The 27,356-nt window shown below is 34.9% G+C and overlaps 1 protein-coding gene across 2 annotated transcripts in view; it reads right to left on the bottom strand.

Moving 5' to 3' along the window:
• Positions 1-27,356, bottom strand: part of AP3B1 (adaptor related protein complex 3 subunit beta 1) — a 160,504-nt gene that overhangs the window by 57,108 nt on the left and 76,040 nt on the right. Inside the window, exons 15-20 of one of the 2 annotated variants that reach the window (XM_074166857.1) lie at positions 17,871-18,047; positions 12,439-12,625; positions 11,340-11,470; positions 9,135-9,246; positions 7,660-7,816; positions 4,721-4,895 (exon numbers count right to left, since the gene is read on the bottom strand). In XM_074166857.1, coding sequence (XP_074022958.1) covers positions 4,721-4,895; positions 7,660-7,816; positions 9,135-9,246; positions 11,340-11,470; positions 12,439-12,625; positions 17,871-18,047 — 939 coding nt within the window. The remainder of the gene's footprint in view (positions 1-4,720; positions 4,896-7,659; positions 7,817-9,134; positions 9,247-11,339; positions 11,471-12,438; positions 12,626-17,870; positions 18,048-27,356) is intronic. The other variant, XM_074166859.1, reaches the window with a different exon arrangement.

The raw sequence follows: 27,356 nt of genomic DNA, 5'->3' as shown, positions 1-27,356 counted from the left end.
CATCGAGGTAATGCATGGTAAGAAAAACTCCCACTTTATCAGAATATTGTACTTCAGCACATCAGTTTATTCTAGAAACAAACAAACAAGAAAGACCCTTCAAACAAGAAAACCCCAAACCCAACCCTACCATCTGGGAAATGTAAAATCAGAAGCCAACTAAATCAAGATAAAGCTAATGTTGAAGTATGATCACATCTTATTTTCTACTTCAGTCAAGTGTATCAACCCTAAGTAAATATTCAGCTACTTATATGCATGTGTATGGATGCTATACATATATATATATATAAAAATATGAAAATAATTGTGTTTATGTGTATATTTTTATATATGGTATATATATTAATTGTGTGCAATTCTGTGCAAAACACCAAAGAAACCTATTTACATGGGTCTTGCCTATTACAAACATGATTATTTTTTAATTTGGTTTTTCCAAGAAAAGAAAATTGATTGGCTTTCTAGGAATAATAAACAGCCAATGACTGCAACACACAGTACCAACAGATATTTCTATTGAATGAAAAAAGCTTTGCATTCCAAATCAAGACAATAAAAAGGCTCTGACGTATCTGGCATTTCTCTGTAACATAATTTTTCAGCTTTTTTCTTAAAACTAAGTCTTCAATATAACCCAAACAGTTTCCTACCAAGAGAGCCCGCTATGGGAAAACAGGAATACTAAACAAAGAAGTTAAGCTATATTCCATCAAACATTTCTCCATTTGCAATTCATCTTGGTAATAGAGATAGAACCTGGTAAATGCATATAGGACTTGAAGCAGGAGATTTCTCTTGCTCAATGCATAATTCATGTGCTCCGCCTGCAAAGTGTGTAAAATGAGAATTTCACACCGCAGCATGAGCCATGGAGCTGCAGAGAAAAGGCAGATGAAATCATATTTTGCTGTGCGAATTTTATTTCTTATCCTCCCAATATTTATACAAAACCATCATTGACAATCCAAATGCATTGACAGATCACCCACTGTTTCCATTGTGTTAGCACTTGAAAAAGAGATCAGGCAGAAAGATAGACAATTTGTTTTTGTATATTTTTTAAATAGTGGATCAAGATTTTAACAGCTGAGTGACTGTATTATACTTGTATAAGGAGGTTAACAGTAGCTGATTTTAAAATCCCACTGTAGAGACACCTACTTATACATGCATCATCCTCAAATCTGCACTTTAGCTCTACAGTATTTATGCTTACAGTATAATATGTATCTGAACACCTCAAACTATCCATATTTCAAAATGATATAAAACACTGCAGTACAAGAGAGTGACTTTTCTGTTCACTGCAGCTCAATTACAGTGAATACAACAGCTTTTTCAAAATGATTCTTCAAGAGAAAAAACATGAAAGCATTAATTATATGTTCAGGGAAATTAACTTGAAGATTTTGTACCCTATTTTAATTCTAGTAAATGCATGGATGTATGCACAAATTAAGCACCCATGTGAGGGCAATCAAACCTTTTTTATTATAAAAATTCTGCTGAACATGGCAATGGTACCCAACAAAACATACAGAACAGTAAACATCACCCAAAACATCAGCTATGTAACACAGTTCATAATGTGTGGCAAATTCAGAAGCTATAAAAAAAAAATAGAGCCTACTCTTATCAATATGAATTTGAGAACACCTTTTCAGTTTTATTTAAAAGGAAAGGAAATCCCAATGAATCATCTTCCCATATACACTGACCAAATTAAGAATACCCTGTAGCTGAAAAATATAAGCAATGGCTTTCCCAATAAAAATCTATCAGAACAAACCCATGCATTTCTGAGAGCCTGACTGAAACAGTCTGCTTCCTGGTTGGCCTGAAAATAAGTCAGGTAGCAGAAAAATTCCAGGATTTTCCTAGAAATAAAATAAACATGGGTGGCTCTTGTAAAATGTACCTTAACACAATGGCTCTGTGCAAGACTTTCTCTATAACGTTCTTTAAAGTTTGTTAACAATGGCTTTTCTTTCCAGCTTGGAAGGGCTTATCTAGATTATCATCAGTTAGCTCTATCAGTCATCACTGGACTCAAAACAGGTATCTCTCCAAAAAAAAAAACAAACAAAAACTATTAAGCTAGTTAGCATAACAATCACCTTTCACAAAAAATGCCTGTGATTCTTCTCCCCTCCCCCATGTCCAATTATGCTTCTGAATACAACCAAGTATCAGAAACACTTCAAGTATAAGTGCAGGCATCCAACATGGCTTAGACGGAAACTAACTTCATGGTCCTAGAGATTAATAAAGTACACTGAAGCAGTCCACTATGTTCAAGAGCGTTAAATTAACTTCCTCCTGCCCCCTTCATACATGACCATTGCTGTTAACAGTCCATCAGCCACAACTGTTGCCCTTACATTAACTGTGTTAACTTCTTAGTAAAAAAGAATTTAAGGAACATAGACATTTAGCTTTTGCATAGTAAGCTCTATGCTATCTTTTCTTTTCAATAACCTCCTTGTTTTTTTTCTTGCTGCCATGCATATAAGCCCATTCCTATTTGTTTTATTATTTTTTGTAATGTTTAAAAGCTTTGCAATTTTTCAGTTCTGCCCTTTGAATCTGAACAAGTCTTCTGCCAATTGCTTATAAATACTTTTTGTTCCTAACACATTTCATTTTAGGTGCTTCTTAATCAAGTAAGACTTAAGGACCACTGCAATGTTCTTTCTCTTCTCTTAAAATCCATGGACTTGACAATTTTCCATTGACTTCAACAAAACAATCCCAAGCTTCTTTGACATTCCAGTTCTCATATTATTCAGTATATTTGACTTCACACATTCTCGACTGCTGTTTTACAATACAAAAGCTTCTTTATGCTAGTAGTCCTCGCATATCCTGCGAAAGAACCAGAACAGTTTAGATAACTGTAGTGAAAGAAACCATGAAAAATGGTGCTGATATCCTGAGAAAAATGGACAAATGCAGCAGTGAGAAGACACAATTGTTTGAATATGTTTTTGCAGTGGCTGCTCAGAACTACGCAGGTCAGAGTATCTATTACTTTCTGGTGAAAAAATACTGTACTAATACGAGAAGCTGCAACCTGTTAGAATTAATTCAGTTCCCATTTAGCATCAAAGGATTTTATTCTGAGAAGACTTAGGTTACATTTGTTGTGCTACCATTTTTTGGCAAGATCCAGTTTGGCTTCTCTACTAGAAAAAACTTTGACATAGGTGCATGACCCAGTGTGGCACTTGGACAAGAAACAATGATCAAACCATGGAAACACATCTCCATTTCTCAAATACTACAGTCCCACTTAATCTTTTGTTCTACTTAGTAGAACAAGGGAATAGATTAAGGGTTAAGGTTACAACTCAGAGTCCCCAGGTGGGCCTATAAAGTTACAAAACAAAGACCACGTACAACATATGTTCCAGATTTAGAGCCTCACCTCCCCAGTTAAAGGAAACGCACATCTAAGTAGCTTAATAAAGCTTTGGCCCTCCCTCTTAACTCTTCAAAACACACCTGTCCACCAGCTTCTACAATTCCACTAAATGCAACAAACAGTGTTTGTTTTGTCTATGCAGCAATCTACACAGGAGTCCAGACTGAAATGTCTTGGCTTAATTTAATGCATCAGAGCATCATTTAATTTTCAAAACCACACATCAGTATTAAAATGGAAACTTCCGAGCTACAATTCTACCCTTCAAATTTTTAATAAATATATAGAAAGGAATGCACAGGAAATACTTGGTAACAGAAAAATAAGTTTCAGAAATCCTTCTACTCTTCTACCTTAACAGATTTAGCATAAAATTCCTCCTTTTTCTTATTTTTTAAATGAAATGTAGGTTGAGAAACTAACAAATTCACACTATTAGCTCTAGCTATATAATGTTAGCTTGAGTATAATGAATTTTTAACTTCTTTTTCTTCACTAAGGTAAGCAATTAAAACTTAGCTGACACATGAATGGCTCTGTTGAACACTTTTGCACATCTTCATACACTTCTGAATCCAACTTAAAAAAGACATATTTGAAAGTTTGCTACGTTTTAGATATTGTAAGAAAGCTAATACAATTTGAGGTAATGGAACCCTTTATAAGCTTTATTCCTATGAAATGCAGAGAACAATAAAAAGTTGATTACTCATTAAGAATATTGATTCTTCTAATCTATATATATACCTCAAGCATATACATAGGTGCATTAACTACACTATTCTGATTTTTAACAGGAAATTTTAAAACGAAGCTGGTGGTTCTACTAGAATGTCTTCAAACTCTTAAGAAACAATGCACTAACATTTGTCTTAGTTTTGTTTCCTGTCAGACACAGGTCCTATAGTAGTTATACTTTACGATCCCATTTTAATATAATAATTCCAAATCAGGGTAATATTTTTGTGAACCATCCATGTACTATGCTTTCACCAGTTCAACAGTAATTTAAAAAAATAGTTAGGTTCTATTATTCTTCATCTATCTGGAGTAAAAATATAAAACAATCAACAGTGAAATGCTTTTTGTTATAAAATATTCTTACTTGCTTAACCTATCAAACTGCTTTGGGATTTGTCTTTTTATGAAAGGTCAAAATTTTTTTCCAGAAATTCTGGATTTTTAGATAACCATAAAACCATTACCAATCTCCATTCCTGCAGAACAAACATGTATAGATGGTTAGATGCATCTTTTCATATTTTACGGGGGTTTTTAAAAAACAAGATATACCTTATTAGAGGTAGCACTTCTAGATTTTCCAGGCTCAGAGTCACTTTTAGAGTCTGATTCTGACTTGGAGTCTGAAGAACTTTCTTCCGATGAAGCAGACTCTGTATCAGAGGAACTGGATGTGCTTCTCTTTCTGGAGATTCCCTTTGCTTTCTTTTTAATGTCCTCTGAATCACTACATATTGAAAATAAAATATTTAAGAGACATGTAAAACCACCAAAGAAATCTACCTAGGCAATACTCTATATTAACATTTCAAAGTTTTATTAAATGGGTTTTAAGACAGTATTTCCTCATTGTAAAAAAACTCAGCTAAGATGGCAGAAGTAGTAGCTTATGCAAGGCTACACAAAATTTTTCTATCACATTACACAATAAATCATCACATATAATCTAAACCAGCAAAACAGCCAAACAAAAATGTGAACGTATAAAACATTACAAATATTACTTGCATGCATCAAGCTTATGATATTTCAGAAAAGTGCAGACATCCTTTCATATAAAGAAACTTTCAGACTATTCCACCTATGATTAACAGAATCTTGATGAGCTATTATATGTTTTTGCAAAGTAATACTGCTTTAAAAAATATTAAAAAATCAATGCATTGAATTTATTGCTTTGTTAATTCTTCTAAATCAAACCACCTAGAAATATGACCTATAATATCCACAAATATTTCAACTATTGAAAAGTTTCTAGAGAAAAGCTATTACATCCTGACACCTTTGGTCATAGTGAGTATCTTACAAGCAATGGACTTCAGAGACAGTATTCTTCATACAGTAAGGTTCTGTTCACCCTGGCGATGTTGGCTTATGTTGCTCTGTGCTAATAGCTAGTGAATATTATTAAAATCTGCCTTGTTCATTTTTAATAATACTACAACTACCAATTAGTAGATTACCCTTTTGTCTTTGGGGGAATTACTACTTAGAAATATAGCAGGAAATGAAAATTGTTTTCTAATAATTATCATGGAGCTGATAAATTAGTATTGCATATAAAAAAAACCCCTTTGTTCACGGATCTGAAGGCAACAGTTTTATACTTCCAAATCAGGTGTTTCATACACTACCTGAGATTCAGCTTCCTCCCCAAGACAATAAAGTGGTTACTAAAATGCTTGAAGGGTAACAAGGTCAACAATAATTAAACAAATCCAGACCATTCAAATATTGGGTCCCTCTAGACTTAAATTAAGTTGTTATACCTGTTTGCTTAGCTTTAGAAGCAGTACAAAAGAATGTGCTATGCTGCACTACTGTTTGAGATAGCAATGTTTTTAGAAGGGAAAAATACAGAGAAGGGGAATTGAAAAATCTAACATGACAGAAAGGAAAATGGTTAGGGCAACACCTTCCTCCTTCCAACAACTCCCCAGGACTGAATTGCTTAAATCAAGTTTAAAAAAAATTATTAAAAATCAATATTAGCATTTAAGCCATGCTAATAATTCCTACCCACGTAACTGAAATTGAAATCAACCCCCCATATTTTAGTCAAAAGCATTTTTTTCTAAAAGCAGCAAACTTGAAGCTTGCAAAGCTAAAAATGAAACAAGAGTACACTTCATAAAAACAGTCTAATGTAGCATATCTGATTACTAAAATCATGGTGAAAAAATCAGTAGTATCAAAATTACATTTCAATATGACAACATTTAAAAACTTGTTTGAGGTCAATGATCTAAACTTAAACATTCATAGCGTATGCTGTTTAAAATTCTTCTTCATGATGTATAAAACAGGTACTGACAAAACTATCTACATTCCCTTCATTGCCATTGAACAGAAGCTGATGTTGCATCAACAAATAGTTGTGAACCCACTATATAAAGGGAGTAAGTTGTTTTTCAACAATTTATCTTTAGCTTATCTTTAAAAACTAGATTTGAAGACTAAAAATGTTACTTTATTGTACATCAGCCAGTTTTGATGGGTAATCATTGTTTACCTTACTGCTTAAAATTTCAGATGTTATTCTAATGAAAAGAATTTACTGGTAACTAGCTTTTTAACTTTGCAATGATGAAAAGCCTGTATTAATTTAACCTACAGATTTCATTTGTTCTGAACAGGAAAAACAATATAAATCACTTTTAAAATCATTAAATCCTGACTTAAATTAATAAAGTCATAATTAGGGCATTATGCTGTGTTTGTTATGGAAGTGGCAAGGCGAGCTGCTTTAATTACTGTCTGTAATAAAAGGAGCAGAGTGCGTACTGCGCCCCAATCAGCGCTGTCAGCCACGACTGAGCTGAGCTGCAAACTCATCAAGTGAGCTGGCAGCAGACTACAGAGTAAAGGGCGATCATGTCTGCAGAGGCCACTTGCTGACAGCAGTGGAAGAAACAGATTCATACAATCCAAGGTATTAGCCCCAATTACTCAAAATTTTAATGATACTTTAATACATGATAATGCTGTTGATAATGGGCAATCTTAAAAAGCGCTAACACTTAAATATCTTATGACCGTTTCCCTTCACAGCCCTTGCCTCTAATATTTGGATCATAATCTTTTTAATATAACATTATTTAGAAAAATCAATTGTCTTAGTTACATAATGGCAAAGTGTTGAAGGACTTAATTTTAGCTCTCAGCAAAATTGCTGCAAAAGGTAATTAAGTGTTTCACACAACTGTTTGATCACTTATTCAGCCTCCCAAGGTTACATCAATTTTCAAAAAGCCACCCAAGATTTTACTGAAGTCAGAAATTAATTCTAAACATAAGAGTAGTCTTATTAATGAAAATATGAATGCAGTTCAAACACTGAATATTATTGGCACATATTGAAACAGGATACATCACTCCTTGGCCAATACACCCCAAAAAAGCCTAATTAAAGGTTTATCAGACTGTTTACAGGAAGAGTGCTTTAACAGCTAGTGTCACAAAAAATTAAAACCATATAAATATATACCTACCTTTCATCAGTAGCTCTAGATGTTTTCTTTGCAGCACTTTCTTTGCTGCCTGATTCACTATCACTTGATTCTCCACTGGAAGAGGAACTCCCACTACTCTCATCACTGCTGCCTTCCTCCTTATCTTCCTTCTCACTTTCACTGCCAGACTCGCTCTCTGAAATAAAAAAAAAATCTTACATTATTTTTCCAAATATCTTACATAATATTTTAGGAATCCAAATTTATTTTAAATAACACAATGTTTTAGTATTGTAAGATCCAAACTCAAGCTTTAACATTATTTAACCTGTGTCAAAAGCAGGCAAGAAAATCACTTTGTCCTAACGTTTACAAAATTTTAGTGGTTAAAGACCTGTCCTCTTCAGCCTACAGTAATACACTTCATCAAATTAGAAAGCCCAATAATAAATTAATTGCATGTGGATTCTTCAAAATTACATAACCCTATCAGGAGTTGGAGATGATCTCAAATTCTTAAATCTATACATTCACTTAGCTGCAAGATTATCTTTTCAACCAATTGTTTAATTAGATAATCTGTTCTTGAATACTGATAGTGATGATGATTGAATCACTGACTTAAACAAATAATTCATCCTCTAATTAATCATATAGTTACCAAATATTCAAATATCTGAAGTGAATGTATTCTTTTCTTGCTTCAGAGATCATTAATTTCAGTGACACAATTCTTAGTGCCCCTCTTCCATTCCACTACATGTTGATAATTCTTTTAAGTGTCTAATGCTAAACACTTTCTGTGACTAAATTCTGGACCTGGGAGAACGATGTTCTTCACTACATCTGATCTACTGATGTCTTGGGGAACTGCCTGTCCAGCATTAAGTGGGAGACTGGTCAAAAGAACCTTTGCTCACTGAACTTGATAGGCAGCTGTCAGTTATCTTCTCCATCATCACTCCCATTACAATAAATAGAAAATGTCATGTAGAACTTGAAAGTAATACTATAACACAATTTACTGAATAAACCCAATGAAAGACTACACATTTAAGTAAGCCTGGGCATTTATCAATGCATCTGCAATTACTATCAAAATAGAAACTCATCAACAGCCAATTCCAAAAAACATTCAAGACTTACGGTTCCCAACAACAAAGCACATGGGCAGCCTTCCCACAAAAAGTTAGGTGCCTTTAGTTTTAATTGGAGTTACAAACTCTCACTACTCTTACTAGACTCAAAGCAGGTTGTAATTGGCATGCCAGCTTTTTTAACTGGGAAACAAAGCAAAGGCCAACTCATTTAATAAACACACAAGCCATACTGGTAAAATTGGCAGTTACTGCACGGCTAAAGTAAATGTAAAGTTTTCCACCCGATTTCCTGATTTTATACATAGCTCCGGCTTTTTTTTTTTTAATTTTTTCCAATTCTTTTCAAGTAGTGGCCAGTTCTGAAGATACAGTTCTCCAGGCAGCAGATATGCAAGTTGCTTTCCAAACACCCACCTGATGCACTGGTACTGGCAGACTCATCTTCCTCCTCTTCTGATTCAGAGTAGAACTTCTCAGTAGGTTTCTCTTTCCTTGTCTTACCTAGCATTCCAGTCCATTCTTTTGCCTGTAAATAAATTTCTACTTAAGTTTACTGTTACAACCAGCAATATAAAAATATACACACAACACAGCAAAGAAAAACCACTTGCAGTAGTTGTATTAAGCAGTTTCTAAATAAATCCTCTAAGCAAGTCAAGAGAAGCTATTAGACTTCTCTTACTTCACACAATTAGAAGAACTAAAAGTTTTGTACATACCTATAAAAGGTGAGATATGTCTATTAGAGAGTCTAGAAAAAGATTTACTAAGGCAGATTAAAAGCATCAGTAACCATAAATAAATTTCTATGCCAAAAGAACCTGAAGTCTGAGAGTTTTTATCTTTAGATCCAGCTGAGTTTAGCCTATGATTAGAATGAAGGGTAAATATAGCTAGTTACCACTTTTATCTTCCTAAGTTTTAAGGGGAAAACAGATGAGGACCCAGTAGGCAGCAAAAGCTCCAGCAGCCAAAGAGAAATTATATTTCACTTCCTTTGCAATTCTCCAAATAAAATTCTTACCACCAAGAGAACACCAGAACATAGTAATACTTTGGCCAGACTTTTTGCTTTCCATATTCCCCTATACTACTAGAGGAGCACAAGAAAACTCAGGCCAGGAAAGAAGCAAATAGGCAGACAACTATATTGAATGGTACCGGTCTGCCTCAGTGACCTGTATCACTCAATACAGTTGGGTATACATACCGCTCTGGCCTGAAATAAGACTGACTTTTGAAAAAGTTCTAACAGTGACCTGCAATGGTGTATGGCTATAGAGACGCACGGGCTTCCTCTTAAAACACCAAAAGCTGCTGAAGGTTTGCAATGCTCCACCCAACAACTGGCATTTTAAAAATCCAGTATTTCTTTGAATATAAATGACAATTTAATTGTGAATTTGAGCATTGGAGGAAATCTATGACACTGAGAGACTCTACAAAGAAAATACCTGCAAAAAAACATAGGGAAAGGATTTTCATTTTTGTTTTGAGGTTTAAATGGTTGGAGCGAGATGTTTGCTATTATGTCGTAGATGGATGTTACTCCGTTTGACCAATTTCCTGCAATACTTTTTGTTTTTATGGGCAAAGGTGCCTCCACACATTCTCTCATGCCAAGCCTATCATTTATAACCCCCTGCTTGAGCTGATTGCCTTCAGATTCTCCCCACAAAAGCTTTCAGGAGTTTGTACACAAATACTTTTTCCTGAAATGTATATAAGAAGGTACACAAGTAACATTGAAGTACTAAAGAGGAATGCTTGTTCTACCACATTGCAGTTCGCTGGCTTCTGCAAGTCATACCTATTTTTTAGAATCTTCTCTACCCATTCTATGCCTAACATCTTTCATGCAAATTAATTCATATGCAATTTACTGTAGAATTTGGCTCATATCAAGGACAATGTGCTTTTCTGGGTATACCTGTTACAATGACATACCTCCAGGAGCACCATCAGCACACTGTATTTCGATACCTTTATATTTTTGTTACTGTTCAATAGCTTTAACTGACATTTAGTAGGACTCTGGTACCTGATGTATAAATCACAGCTCCAGTACCAGAACATGACATTGCCTCAGAGTTCATAATCCAGTAACAAAAAACTCTTGGTAGTAGAAGACCAGCCCTGCAATGTCAACAAATGACTAGTGCACTAATAGATAACATTTCCCTATTATAAACTTTTCTCATTCTCTCCAGATGATCTGAAGTGTAAACCCTGGTCTCTTCCAAACTTTACACTTCCGCTCACCTCTTACTTTGGTAGTCCAGCTACACTCATCATTAGGAGCAAGTAACATACTACAGCAGAGTGAATGTAAGAGGTATGAAATCAAAAGTGAGATGGAGGGGGGGAAAAGCCCATCTAATCCACAAGCAAAGCAGAAAGTGGCCTACAGTTGATCCACTCCCACTAAAAAGAAAAAGCAAGCATCATGCAGGTTTCCAAGTGTCCTGTTTCCAAGCTAAGATAAGCAACACGGATGTTCACACGTAACAACGTTTTTCAGTACAGCATACAGATAGTATTTAAATACTTGTATTTTAGGCTAATACTCTGTATTGATGAGCACCTTCAGCAAAGTTACTTTTAATGATGCTGACGTACCGACTCGGCTACGTCGATGTTTCGGACGGAAGGGTCAGGCGCCACCTCTGGCCAGTCGGACAGCTCCAGGTAGCCAGTGGCTCGGCTGTTCAGCGTGTGAGACAAGGTGCCAAGCTGGAAATGATCCCGATCTATTAAAAAAAAAAAAATAAGGGGGAGGGGTGAAATACACAAACACCATGAGCTCTACCACAAAGAGCAATCTTAATAAGGGCTAAAGGTAATTGCCATTATATTACCTCAAATGTCATGGAATAAATATAAACTAGGAAGCTCTTCATAGGTCAAAAAACTGATTTCAGTCCATAGATTACAATAATCTCCCCCATAATGGTCAATAAAAAAGCTAATCAGTCAGTGTGTTTAGAGGTGTTGCTCTGAAATGTAGCTTCTCTAAAAATTACTTTACTGTGAATATTAAGAATGACAGCACAGTTAAACAATCCATATACATGTCTTGGCACAAACACATCCAGAATTTTAATAGTTTTTCTTCAAAATGGAGCTCCTTTTAGAGATTCAGAACTGGGACTAACTAAGTATGAAAATTAAAATTACAAATCGTCACAATATCAGAGCATTTTTTTAAATTAAGATAACCTGATAACCTTTTAATTTGAGAAGACAGACAATGGTTCTTTCTTATAAAAAGGCAGGGAAAACAGACAGGGAGAATTATGACTTTGGAGAAAAATAATAAAAACCTAATCTATTGAGATTCAATTTATTTCAGATTCAGAAAACATTTGCCATACTCACATTAGCAATCTTCTATTAAAGTCCAGATAAAAGACTAGAGCTATTTTCCTAAACTGAGGAATAGTTTTCCTCAAAAGACACACCTTCTGTTATTTAAATCAAATTTAAAATCCACATAAATAGAAATAGATCAGTTTGTCAGGGTTTATCATCAGAGAAATGCACTGTTTGCACCATGCAAACCTTGCTTGCTGAAAAGCAAGTAAGCAGAGCGAGTACCCTTGCATATTAATCATTTGTATTTGCTAAGTGACACAATTTGTGAGCATATTTGAAATAGAATAGGCTGCCACATTCCTTTACACAATGAACATTTACCAAATGATTTTGGCAGTTATACCTTTAAAAGGAGACTCAAGCAACGGGGCAGGTTTCTGTGCCAGAAATATTTTTTTGGCATATTTGCTTAAAGCTCCACTCTTCTCATTCGGAACAATAAGCTGCCTAATAAATCTTGTACGGTCTCTGATGTCGTAGCTTTGATCATACTTGCCGAGATTTAATACGTACTGGGTAAGCAATTTTGTCTGTGGAAAAAAACAGGACAAGAACAGAATACAAGTTATTTATGATTATTGATAACTCTGGATAAACATATTTAAAGAGGTAATAAAAATGAATGGTTATGTCAAACAAATGTTGTTCCACAGGGAATATGCATTTCTAAAGCTGCAAATGGAATTCTGCAGCCAAAGCACATGTCCTCTTCTGTATTGGGGAGGTGAATGCTGAGTACTGAGAAGCAGCCATGTGCTAGATTATTAAACTGCTGAAGTGGAAAGAAAGGCATCATTAAAAAAATAATCATATATGGCAAACCCGCTGAAGGGTCTACGTGAGGATAATGAATGTGGAAATACAACTAAAAACATGGCACTCAAAACTTAATCGGAAAAATATGCAGGACATCAAAACATCAGAGGGTATTAGGAGGCTGGCAAACTGCTTCTGCTGAGGTGTGTTTTATGAAGAGATACTGTCCCTGGCATAAGCAGTGTCTGCACTCTGACTGCACTCAGTTACTTTATCCTGAATTATGACCCATTAAAGCAGACACATGAATCACTGAACTGGATTACTGCAAATTATTTGCAGTGCATTTAGCTGTTACTTTTTCATAAAAGCAAGCTGCTGATGCCCTCTAAAAACCAGGATAAAAGACTTCTTCCATTTTTTTCTTGAAGCTTAAAGCCTCCAGTAATATCGGTCATTTATTTATTTATGTAAGAGAGCAACTTATATTATCACAGCTTTTTACAGCATAATAGGACTTCCTAATTTGATGTCTGAGATATTAACATGTATTAAATAATTTTAATAATTCAGTTAAATTTTTAAAACTAAAAAAGGAATATAAAAAAATCAGGGAGACTTTCCCAGTATCTTAGAAATAATGTAATGTAACCATAAGAATAGTGCTGAACAGACTTGTAGCCATTAGACATATTTGAAAGAAGCATGCTATTTTCTTTACATACAAGCGAACAGGAAAAAGAGCTAAAAACCTTAAACCATCATAAGGAAGTAAATTTTTAGTATTTCAACTCTGATGGACAAATAACACAGGGTTAAAAATGTATTGTCAAGGACAATTTCTTTCTTTATACAAAGAAAAAACCTTGCATATATATCTTGTTTATCATGCTATTGCTGTAATAATAACAACACAGTTTCAATCATGTGAGCAGAAACATGTGTTTAAAAAAACAAATCAGTCAATTTTGTTATGTGCGATTTGCTAAGAAAAGTTCAGTTTAATAATTTCCACCTTGAGGAATCAAGTTAGGTTTTTTCTAGAGATGTAAAAATACTTCATTAGAGTATTGATTATTCTATAAGTGAAATATACAGTAAAAAAAAAATTGTTTTAATTTTAACTACATACAATGCAATGTATGTGGTTATAAAGCATTTCACAAAATACTCTACGGTACCAGGGATTTCAAGAATAATTAGTCATATTACATTAGAATAATAGTAAAAGCAAAGTTAAAAAAGCTTTCAGTGAAAAATTTTTCATTTCTTTTTTCTCTCTGGTACCCAAAGGACAGTCCTGTGAAAAGATATTTTTCCTCCAAGGGACTGCCTTAGCTCTGGGAAAGGTAAAAACTTTCCCATACTTATTTCACAGCCTATTAGCAGCTATTTCTATATCAGGGTATAAAATTTTAAACAACTGCACAGATAGAACATACGTAATCTGCACTCATGCAGGACTTGGGCTGTTCAATCTAAATGGAATTGGAAGGGAGGGTTCTCAGGTAGCATGAATTAAACTAAATGAGGGATACCTCCTGCAGCCTTTGCCATCACTTCTCCTCTGTAAAACAAAACAAGACTCCTTGCTGTCATGGCAGAAAGCTCAGTAGAATGGATCATAAAACACAGTGGTCTTTGCTTGTGAACTGCTGCAAGGATGAGAAAAGTTGAGGGACTTGTTATCATGGTGGGCAATTTTTCAGTGAGCGTTGATGGAATTAGAAAAAGTTGATCCCGGTAGACTACATTTCCTTTAATGGGATCATTTTTGCCATGATCCTTTCCCTTTTTCCTCCTCCCTTTCCTCTCCCCTAAAATATCTTTTCCATGTCCAATACAGAAAAAGACACAACAAATTTATATGGAAGAATGCTCCGTATCTGCAAGAAGTCTCCTTGCAAGCATAATATATAAGTAGTTTTCATGAAAATAGCATGAAAACAGTATTTTTTTCTTGCCTTGTGGCAATGCAACCAAACAACTAGCGAAGCTTTTCTACATGGAAGTAGCTAATAGAAACAATTAACTTTAATTAAAAGAAAAAATAAACTAATGAATACACATCAGTTTTTTCAACAAAGGAATATCCATAAGAAGCTGAAAATTATTTAAGCAAGCACGTTGATTTGGTGAAATATGACAGAATCTCCACACCATGACTGCTTCATAGAACAGTAAGACAAAGTATTCTGATATATGATATCATGGACTTGTCATATGTCAACATCGCCTGTTACCTGGACATGCTCGTTATATAGGTATAATGTAATTTCTTTTATCTGCACACTGTTAGAATCTATTACTAATTTTTGTACATTTTGGTATGGCTAATATGAAAAGTATACTTCACATCTGCTTCAGCAACTTTTCTAGAATTTTCTAGCGGTAATAGTTCTATTTAAGAATGTAATGCCTATCCTACATTAGCAGCAATTAACTTTTTGGTAAATCCTCACTTGAAAATTATATAATGCAAGTATCACCAACAGATAAGGCTCTACAATGGGAGTGAAACAGCTATCTATAAACTCTTTGATATCATTAGCTTGAAGAAACTTGATTCATTAGATACATAAGATAAGGTTATTGTGCTAAACCACATTTCATGTATCTATTTACACACTAGGACTACTCGGGACTTTTTCTGGTTGGACTCTTACTCTGTTACACAGCAGAAACCCATCAAAATCTCTTTATTCTTCCTACTATATGCAAGAAACAGCTAAGGCAATTAGATGACATATTTTCCACGTAACACTTTCTCTTATATGAGCTCCATTTAGACAGCTATCTAGCACATTCATAAGGATTTTATGACCCTAAGTGATGAAAAAAGGAAGCAAATTTTACCAAACACAGACAAACAGGAAAGTCTGTTCTAATTAGATATTTATCCAGATAGGACTGAATCTGAAACTCTTCCTTAAAATTATAAACAGTCTTTAAAAATTCATGGGGTGATCATGGGATATAAAGGATATTGGGAATTCTTTTAAAAAATCCTGAATATTAAAAAGCATTTCTGAGAATGTGTTGCATTAATGAAATTATCAGCAAATAAAATAATGTATTTACAGAGAGGGAAAAAATAATGAAGTCCTCCACAATTTTGTGCTTTTCTCCAAGCAAGAGTTAACAGATGAGTTTTACCTACCTTTCTCTCACGTCTCGCCTGGTGCTCTTTTTGTCTGCTTGGTGTTGAGTCTCTCTTAACTATCCTACCACTACTTTTCAATAAAGTGGCATTGTTATCTTTGAGATTTTCACAACTCCATTGACTTTGGATGAAACTGATAACGGATTACATGGTGGGATAGGATACAGAGGGAGAAAACATGGGGATGAGGAGAGGTGGACAGACTGACAACTGAGCAGTCAAGTGTACAAGATCTGAAAAATGGCTGGACTTTTTAGAAACAAGTCATTCAAGAAAGAAATGTTTTAATACCGAGTGAGTAAAGAGTTACTCCTGGGAATAAGGATGTAGATATGGGAAGAGTGTTGCCAGCTTCTAAAGGCAAAATCATCATATTCTGGTTTGGAAAAAGCTTTGAATCAAGCCAAGCCATCAACCTACTCTGTTAAAATTTTCGTATGTGAATAGGTTTATCACATGAGAAGACAAGATATTTTTCCACAACCTAAAACTAAAAGAGGAAAATGCCCTTTGATGAAATTCATCATTTAGAAGGCATCTCAGGAAACAGTTTCTTCTACTTTAGCATTATCACTGTATTTAGTGTTATGCAACACGTATAATGATGGTTTAAAATGTATTAAAGATGTGAAACTGGAAAAAGAGCATAATGGGAATCATCACCTCCTTGCAGGCAATGGATTTTTGGCCAAATATAGTGTGGAAAAGCTAGTTTAAAATTACAAAAATCATACAGGAAAATAGCAAGTATTATGTAATGGGCCAAAAAGAGGCAGTTCAGATAATCAGACCAACAGTCATCATTTGTTACTGAGCCACTTTAGACTGTATAAGCCGAGGACAAGCTTTCACTCTTACATGAATACATCTCAAGACAGTTTATCTTCCACATGCCCTACAGAATAAAGTCTCAGACAGATTGTCTGCAGTTGGATATAGCTATCAAGGAACAAGATGACACCACAGTTGCAAACATACAAAATCCCGTGCTGTTCAAGCTGTTGTAAAACAAAGAGGTCTAGCATCCCATGAAAGGGTATACATCTTTGACAATATATTTCTTCTGCGTTTGAAAAAAAAAAAATAAATTTTGATTTTACAACCTTTTACAGCAATAATTGGAATTACAGTGAAAAATTAGTGTCAAGATGCTATATTCCATAGCCAAAGAGTGATGAAGTTCACACTGCTGTCGTTGAGAAGAATGAGGCAGCTGGCACCTCTCGTAGCTACTGTTTTCAGCTGCCTGGAGATCTAAGTTCACCTTTTTTGTACTATCTGACATTTTAAAATGATCTTTATTACTAGAGATGATCAAACCCCAACATTTCCACAAGCTAAAGTGAAATAGTAAGAAATACTTAAAAAGTGAAAGCAGCTACTATCTTTAAGATGAGCACTGACAGAAACACATGATGAGGTCTTTTGCTGGCATCTCCTTTAAGACACCCTGAACAAAAAATGAGCAGCTTCTTGTTCAAATCGACAGTATTCCCTTGAACATTCTGGTCTTACATCCAGAAAACAGCAAATGACATCTAGAAAATCTGCTGTTTGATATTAGTAAAACTTACAAATATTTCATATTTATGTGAATTAAAAAATCCACAATTTTCCCAAGAAAGGAGGCGGCAAAGAAGTGTGACCTCGCTCTCATTCACAATCCAGAACATACTCAAAGACTCATGGTTAGATTTAGTCTGTTAGATTTCTTGAAAACTGATGTTCAGCTTTTCTTTGTAGAATAATATGGACTAGTTTTGGTTACTTATATAAAAGAAATCACCACTGATCTACACAGACTGTGCAAAACCTACTGTGATTCAAAATACACACACTTCTGAGTTTAAGCTTACCTGCTTTGAGTTTGTTAAATAGAGTTTTGCGCCCAAATTTAAGATCTGCAACTTTACAAGGTCATCTTCGTTAGTGAAGCTCTTGGCTGTCTTTCTCAAAACATCAGGTGCGATCTTTGGAACCCGCTCACAGTACTCGCCGATGAGCCAGAGAATGCTGGCTCTGGCTACCGGAACCTGAGAAAACATTGTGCACTCTAAGTTAACACATTCACAAGGGCTACTTGCAAACTTGTACATGTCTGTATTCAGTAACAAGTTAAACCATTTAAAGGCAATTGCCATGCAAGAAATACATACCCAAATAAAGTACTGTTCAATATAGCTACTGTGGTAAACTGAATATTCATACCAAATGTAAGATACAGATCCTGCCCCAAAATCCACGCATTACGAGTTAACAAAACAAACAAAGCAGGAATGGAAAGAGGCACACAGAAGAAACGTGTTCATGTTCACAGTACAAGCTGGTGGTCTTTGAGGTGTTGTTGGGAATTCTTGCCACCAGGCTACGCTAAACACCATGTTGAAATAAAACAGTGTTTGTTTGTGACCATATTAATATAGAAAAGGTTTCCAACAGCAGAGCTTCCTCAAATCCTGCCTATCTACTTTAAAAGCACAAGAATTTCTTTAAGACTATTGCTATCTTTCCTTCATTCTTATTTAAAATTTAATAAGAGTAAGTTTCGCATTTTTGCAAACATCCAAGGCCAACCAAACAGAGAATTTTAGAGAGACAGAAGTTCAAAATTAGGGTTCTCAACTTCTGAATAGGATCTAACCCCTTAACTGAGAACACTCTTGACCAGGAACTTCACACAGGTCTTATTGTTTTGGAGCCTACTTGGCTGTTTCACTGAACTAACTGGCAGTAGCAGTTTTTAAGATGAACTCCCAGTGTATCGCCCTGACTTCAAAAGCACAGTACTGTCACAGACGGAGGGGAACCAAAATGGGAAAGCACAGAAGGAAACAGAAGCTCAAGCTCCACAAAGAGTTTAGCTAGAAGCCGTTAGGAGTTAAACGAAGTAATATACACATGCTCTTCTCAAAGGTGAGATAGCCTATATTAACTGGTGGTCAAACCAAAAATTGCATCTGTGTTACGTACCTCCCTGAAAACATTGCTCTCTTCCTTCAAAAGAAGGAAGAAAGTATGTGATGAGAAAATTCTTCTAGGCAGAAACATGTCTTGCATAGTGCCTACAGACTGTAGTGCTCTCATGTCCCGAACAGACTCTTGTTCAACAGATGTGAAAATACTACAGAAAAAACGTAACTGTTCTATATCCTATCAAATGACTAAGTGTAGTTTAGAAAAAAAGGAAAGCTTCCAATTGTAATTGCAGTTTCAGCTAATTTTGCTGCTTTTTCTAAAAAAGTTAAAAACATTTGTACTAACACTCTTCATTACTCCCTAGACTATATGGTGATCTTTTTAAATGAGCTTACACTTAAGCATGAGTTCTACCTCAGGTAAGATTCACAGGAGAAACAAGCTTTAGAAATTCAGTGCTATGGTTCTCAAAGCTCTAATTCTTAGCATCTTTTATATAAGTTTGTCCTGGTTTGAGCAACACAGGACTAATTTCTCTTCTAATGCTTGGGAAAACTGTACTTTTAGAAGGCTCTATTGTCTGAATTTGTGAAAATATTTACATCACAGCCAGCTAGGCTATGTGGGATTCAAGGTCTCCATGTTTTCGAGCCTTGCCAGGTGCAGGGATAAGGGGGAGCAAGCCCTGGGCACTTGACCCAGGCTGGCCAATGGGATTATTTCATACCATGAACGTCACTTTCAATATAAATTAGGAAGTTTACTGCAAACCTGTATTTCTCCCTTGATGGCTGCGATCCTGAGAACTTCTTGCCCCAGTGCTAGACCCCTGAGCCCTTCCCTTTCTCCCAAAGCTGCAGCACTCATGGTCTTGACGTTTGTTGTCCACTGCTGGGAGTGCACAGCTTCCTGCTGATAGTATTGGCTGAGTATAATTCTTGTACATTTTATATTGTTATCAGTATCAATATTGGCTCTTCAGTATTATTAATGTGAATTATTTAGTCTTGTATTATTAAATCTGTTTATCTTTCAACTCTCGGGTTTCCTTGGTTTTTTCCCCGAATCCCCTTCCTGGGTGGGTAGGGATTATGGGGTGAGAGAATAATTGCATTAACATCAGTAAATTGTTGTGGGTTCCTCAAACCATAACAATGTTTTAATTAGTTTTTCAGCATATCTCAGTTGTTCATATATGAATATCTCTTTCTCAGAATTAAAATAGGAACGAACTATTAAGTATCCTACCTTGCATACACATAAAATTTGAAAGTACTGCTCTTCAGTTACATTCATAAAAGGTAACAAATGCAAGAAAACCCTCAAGGTTCAGCATAGTAATTTGTAAACAATACAATGGTCCACAGTCCCTAATAAATGGTCCACTAAGCCATACTAAAGAAACTAATTATGTTCACAAGAAATTTTAATGATTAAACATGTTTTACTGCTCCAGAAAGTTTGGGAACAGCTTTGAACAAAGTCCACCTGACAATATCTGCCTCTGTACTTCACATTGTTGTAAATACACACACCAATAAAAACATAAATAGGCATGTCATGGGGAAGAGAGGACTGCCTCTGCTGAAAGAGAAAGCAACCAAATCACAGAAAGACAGAGTACAGGAGTCGAACAGTAACTAAAAATCCCCTCAAGAGATAAATGCCAATTCTAAACATGGAAAAGATATTTAAGGTAACATAATGTATGGGGATTGGTATAACAGTGATTTAATGCACATAAATATACGTAAATACTGATTGAGACACAGATTAACTTTTTTTTTTGTGAGTTGACAAAAAATTTAAATGGTTTTGGAACTTACAGTGTGAGAGAGGGGAACAAGCTACTGAACAACTGCTAAATATAAAAACTTTAAATGCAGTCAGAATATGTTCGCTTGTGAAATGGTAAGACTGATGCCATTACTGTACACTGATTTCAGAAGGGAAAGAGGTTATTTCTAATGTTCCAAAGGTTACACTACATTAAGACCTCACTCCTAATCTATTATTTTAAATTGGGCTAAAGAACAGTAATTGAGTGGTACATTAAATTTTCCAGTATTGGATCAGTTCAAGTTGCCTGCTGTACAGATAGATACCTCTAAATAAGAATATATAGGCAACTTCAGATTTCAGTTATGCTAGATTTATTTTTCTAAAATATTTCATTACAGTCTTGTTAAAATATCAGAATTCTTTAAGAGACCACCAAGTACCACAGCCTATTAGAAATATCCCTTTTCCTATTATTGTTTTTTCATGAAGCAAAAATAGCTCACAGAGCCAACAAATTTTAGTAATAGTATTAATTATGAAAGACAAAGATCAGTATTGTACATTTCCTGGTGAAACCCAACACTAAACTTTAAGACCACAATAAAATGTATTCAAATATATTTAAACAGCATGCATTTAAGCAGTGTTTTACTATTTAAAGTTTTTCCCCAGTTTGTAAAATGTAATTATCAGAGTAACAAACTAGTTTCAGAATGTAAAATAAATAGACTAAACAAAGAATAATTTGAAAAATAGTGACAAAAGAAGACAGTTGAAATTTTTCGTGAGACTCTGCCTTTTAACCAGGTGGTTAGATTATTATGTAAATATTGTATATATTAAACACAATTTTGTGCACAAGAATCAATATCAATTAGAGACTTTTGAATCAAAACCTGAGTGGAAGTCATTTTAATGAAAAGTGTATGTCAAACTGATGAACCCAATGTTTCTGTGTCAGTGGATTCACTTGGGGTCAAAATCATACAATATTTTCAGATTTATTTTTCCCTGTTTAAGTCTCCCAGTCCTCAACCATGTAATATCAAGTGCATGATCCTGCAGCCGTTGTTTCCAGGGCATTCAAAACAGCAAACAAGAAACGAAGCCACTTCTAGACCTTCATTGCCTTTTCCAGTATAGCTTAAGTAGGGACCTTGAATTGACAAAAATGCAGGAAATAATACTTTCATTATTCAGCCCTGCTCTGCATTATCCTCAAAGGTAAACAGGATTGTAAATTACTTTGCCTGATGTTTTATTCCATATGCCCTGAGCAAGTGGTTAAGTGCACTTTTTAAGCCTTAGTACCAGAAAGCAGCTTCTACAGCCATTTTAACCCATTACCTGTCTGGTGGAAAAGAAATAAATGGTTAAAAAATAAAAACCAGCCACACTCTCTTCCCTCAAGGCAAGATTCCGGTTACTTACAGCAGTTAGAAAAAGACACTACAAAGATTTTACAGATCACTCTATACAACACAATTTAAAAACTACTGTAGTTCAGCTCTAACCTTTTTACACAGGCTAGGCTAAAGTACAACTTAAAATTGCCAATTCTTGTCATCCACTTTTGTCACAAAACAAGGAAATATCCAAATTGCAAATGAGGTCTAATTCTCTGCATCCAGGACAAAATTTGCATAGCTAGCAATTTTTAAATTTTTTTAAATTTTACTTGGCATCACAAATAGAAAGAGGAATGAAGTTGATGTTAAATTTCAAACTGGCAGCAAGAAGAAAAGGTACACAGGAAAGAGTAGGAGTAAAAGACAACTGTTTTATTTTTTTCAAATGGTAGACCTTCAAGGACTCCTCCATTATTTGAACGTCTACACATAAAATTCCTTTAAAATGGATCTCCATTGATGACTGCCACCTCTTACATAGTGTACAGGTTTTGTTTAAATTGTGTTTTACTCAAGCTGAGTATTTGTTTCAAGTTCAGTGTACAGTCTTCCTAGATACAGTGTCCCAAAGGCCATATATTCCTCTCAAATTCTGAAACTTTACCTAGATATTAGACCAAGTTAAAAAATGATCAAATTATGAGAATTGTTCATTAAGGCATTACTTAAAGTTTTAAAAATACATTATTGAAGTGTATCATAGGGAAAAGAATGTGGCTAGAATCTGAAGCTTGCAGAACTGAATTACATATGAATATATGAATGTCATACCTTGTGATACCTTCCTAACATTGAGGGAAAGAAGAACTTAATTAAAGCAAGCAAGTTGCCTCTGCTGTGAAGCCATACCCGAAATATCTCAATAAGCAGTATTTATGTAGGAATACTGCATAGGAACTTAAGTTTGTTATTGTTGGATGAATGGACAGAGCAGTGTCAAAAACTCCCAGTCACCTACCCTAGTAATTAGAATCCCAACCCAAATCAGTAATTTGTAATTCTTAATTGCTTAATTGCAAATGACATGTTTTGCACCACATACTAAGTTCTTCAAAGTTACATGCATCTATCATCCCTCTAAATTTGTCACTCCTTTTCCTGTGTTTATCCCATCAAAAAGTGTTCTTCCTCATCTCTAGAAAACTCTTCAGACTTCTCTCATATCTAAAAGGAACTAGGAATAAGTCTGTAACGAAAACCAAGGATGTCAGAATTCACCAACTATCAAAATAAAAACACCCTGCCTTAGTGCTACTGTAAGAGACAGTCTGGAGAAAAATCACACCAGAACTACAAGATTCCCATCACCCAAAAAGCAATCAATACTGGGTACAACGTATCATCAAAAATTTTTCTAAAAAGAAAAAGGTAGAAACTAATCTGGAGCCTACTGCAGCTTGTTTGTATGAGGAAATACACAAATGTAGTACACCATTGAGACATTCTTACTCAAAGCTAATTCTTGCTAGGTCGATTGACATTCATTCATTGCTAAAAAGAACGAAGTTAAATCAAAAGAGGCATACTTTGAATGTAAACAAAAGTGTCATATGTTAATCCAGTTTAATCAATGCAGTCTAACCAATCCACTTTAAAATACAATTCAGATTAAATCTGCAACTATTTGCACTTAAACAAATTGTGGACCATAGGTGTTTTGAAGGAAAGGTTTTCTAGAAAGAGTAGATTATACGACTATATGACACACATTTGATGAGAGAATATTCTAAGAGCTTTTGAAAAAGCCCCTCAGTAATTTTAGAAACGTCATCCTTCACAGGGTGGAAAGGCACTCTCATGAATGAAAAAGGACTAGGTAATACAAAAGACAAAAACCCAGCTACAATGGAAGGCAATCATCAGATGCCATACAGGGACCTACAGGGGAAAACATGCTGTTCAACAGATTTGCAAGTAACCTAGAAGAGGGCTATCTAGTGAGGAGACAGTCAATTTTGCTGATGCAAAATTATTCAAGGTAATCTAAACTAAAACAGTGCCTGAACAGTTGAAGATAAGTTATTATTTTATACTTAAAAATAGGCAGAAGTGATGCAGCTGGCCTTGAAACACTAATAACAGGACCTAAAAGAAAATATAAATAATTCTATACATACTGATGGACCCCAAACTCTTCCTAGGAAAAAATACCTTGGAATCATGAATATTTTCAGAGAATTGTAGAATTGTTAAGTCAATGTTCTGTGGAAGTCAAAAGGCAGACATCACCAGCAAAGTGAGATAAAAAATACAAAACAAGTAATATCATTATGTCACTGCATAAAATTCCTCATTCATACTCTGACTACTGGGTGCACTTCTGGTCACCCCACTTCAAAAACCACACAAGTATCTGAAAAGACAAAGAGAAGAGGGAAAGGCTGATTAGAGATATGGAACGTGAGGAGAGATTAGAATTTTTAGATTAGTAAGCATGATGCAGACACAAATTCAACCTTCTGGTCAGCAGCTGAGAAGGTTCATCAGAGCTGCATCACAATTAACTTGCTCTTATCTTTAACCCCTCTCCTAAAGCATCAGATTTTGTGGCTGCCAAAGATGAGACTACTCTACTAAGAAAACTTTTGGACTCTACTAGTATCATCCTTCTTTAAATGCCCCTTTCCCACATGCGTATTTTTTAAACTCCTGCCACTTTAAAAACTATCCACACAACTAATTAATCCTACCTCAGAGTGAACATCTAGCACGAACTAGCACTGCCTAGATCTCTGGCCCACAACTCTCCAGGTCATTAAATTGTTAAGCATGCTGACGTTATTAACACATTAAGAGTCAAATGGCACCATATCTGATTTTTAAAAATTGAAGTTTAAAGAGATCCTATTACTCTCTCGGTTAGTATCTTCAGAACACCATCAGACATGCATTTCTCAGTCACAACTTCTGAAGTGGGTGGAGGAAAGGAGCTGGAATGCAGCTAGATTGAGCCGTACTATGCATGGTCAAGGTACTCAACAAATACCAGACATAGCATAATCTTATAGATCTTTGCCTGGGCACGCTTTAGACAAAAGTTTAAGTTACAAATGATAACATACAAAAGCAATGGAAGACAAATAGCACTCTTTTCAGATATGTAAGAAACAATCAGATAAAGAACAAACTGAAATGGACCTAGTTCTAAGCTTTAGCGTAAGTGAGAGTCAGTGGTCTACAAGAGCTCTGTAGTTTTTAATTAGGCTTCCTAACATTTCTTATAGTCAGTCAGATATATTTAGCTTACTATCCATCTTATCACTTTCTAAATGGCTTCTGTAGATGAAGAAGATGAAGATAAGAATAAAGACAAGATGAAAACAAGAATAAGTACATTTTAGATTGGATGACCTGAAAGAAACATTGCTACAAAAGATTTTTAGAGATCTCATAATTGACAATCACAATCTCAGGCTAACACAAGTGAAATTTATAACAACCTGAATGAAATAAATTCAGGCACCAACCCAAAAATGTATTCCATCCAGTTTACACCAATTTTGTTTATTTTAGTGGTTAAGTGTTCACCATTTACCTAAACTAAAACACGACAGAACAATCAAAAAGCTTTATTTTAACCTTTTCTATTTAACTGTATTAAAATCTGTTCGTGCTTTCGGTTGTGTTTTACACAGTATTAAATTAATCTCAACTCTAAAAAACACCAAAGAATTTCTTTGCCCAAAGTCCCCAAACCTCCAGTTACTTTCAAGTTCATTCCAAACCGTATCGTTTGGCTGCTTCTCTTACATCCGAATGCAAGAGTCCTTTCAAGACAGTTGTATGCTCTTCCATAAAGAAATAGGGTAGATCCTTAAATTTCAACCCCCATTTAAAAATTGAGACCAGAAATACTTTCCCCACCAGAAGATGTTGAGAAAAAAAAAATAATCTGTGTAAAATGTGTGTAGAAAAGTGTGTGTGAGTGTATGTACGTATACTATATGTCAAAGTAATAAAGGCCAGGAATCCTTGCTTTGTGTCTCTATGTCTTGCAGCACACAAAACCCAAGGCAACTGTGCTACGTTGGCTCACAACCGCTATTATCATAGTAAGATCAATGTTTAAAATACACCTGCAGATGTCAGAAATTCCAGCACTGCTTTATGAAATGTCAAAATTTCAAACACAGATCCTCAGTATTTATATAACCCAAATAACACTTTCCTAAACATGTAAAAATATGCCTGTCCTTTTCAGAAGTAACTGCAGGGGTTTGGGGGGCTGAACTAGATGACCTTTAAAGGTCCCTTCCAACCCAAACAATTCTGTGAAGGAATACATCCATTTTCAAACATAATGGGTGCAAATTATTTCAGGATAATGACATGGCATTCAAATTATAGTTATGAATTTCCTCCAAATTTATTCTTTAATCCCAAGTCCTAAACATACTGAGGAAGATAAGTTTCTGGAAGTTATTATTAAAAAATTACAGGGGAAAAGGTAAAACAAGATGTACAACAATCATCCTTGAAATCCTACAGCATCACTATCACTGCTTCCGTCATGGAAAACAAGCATAATTCAGATTCAGATTTTGACTTTTACTTTATTCCTATGACTGCTCTGTTCTACAGACTCTTTCCTACAACTAACCATTTTCTGATATTTTGTACAACCTCATTATTGGAGAACATGAGTACATCAAAGTAGTTCAAGTGCTGCAAATCTCCACCCCCCACCATTCAACTTAAAAAAGGATTTCCTTTTCCAAAAAAATTCCCTGTATTTCAAACATGAAATATTTACTCAGAACTATTTATTGTATAAAATAGCTACAAAACTCTTTTAAGTGTTGAACAGAGTATTTAGAAAACAACTATTTTCTCTCATACAGTATATGGAAATAAGATGACAAACTCATTTGGCAAAGTGCCAGAAGATGCATATATTAAGATTATACATAATTCATGAGATTGTAATTATCAACTAAAATATTGCAGAAATTTTCTGAAAACACAGATGATTATTAGAAAATAGGTAATACTTATTTGACATTTAATAAGCAGCAATATCTTATAGACCCTTTTGATTCTGGATATGAGAAATCCAGTAGAATTATATTTTATTTACATCAGTTATGAAGTTTGATCATCAGCTCTTAGCAGCCAAAGGTCTGTTTAATCTGTTCAGCAAGCATGACCTGAGACCACCACATTTCCTTTTTTTTTTTTTTTTAATATTCCAAACTCTGCCAAATTCAGCTGTGGAAAATGGAAGATTCACTTATT

The sequence above is a fragment of the Numenius arquata genome, chromosome Z (assembly GCF_964106895.1).
Source record: "Numenius arquata chromosome Z, bNumArq3.hap1.1, whole genome shotgun sequence".
NCBI classification, from domain to species: domain Eukaryota; kingdom Metazoa; phylum Chordata; class Aves; order Charadriiformes; family Scolopacidae; genus Numenius; species Numenius arquata.
Note: the sequence above shows the minus strand (reverse complement) of the source record. Positions and strands in the feature narration are given on the sequence as shown.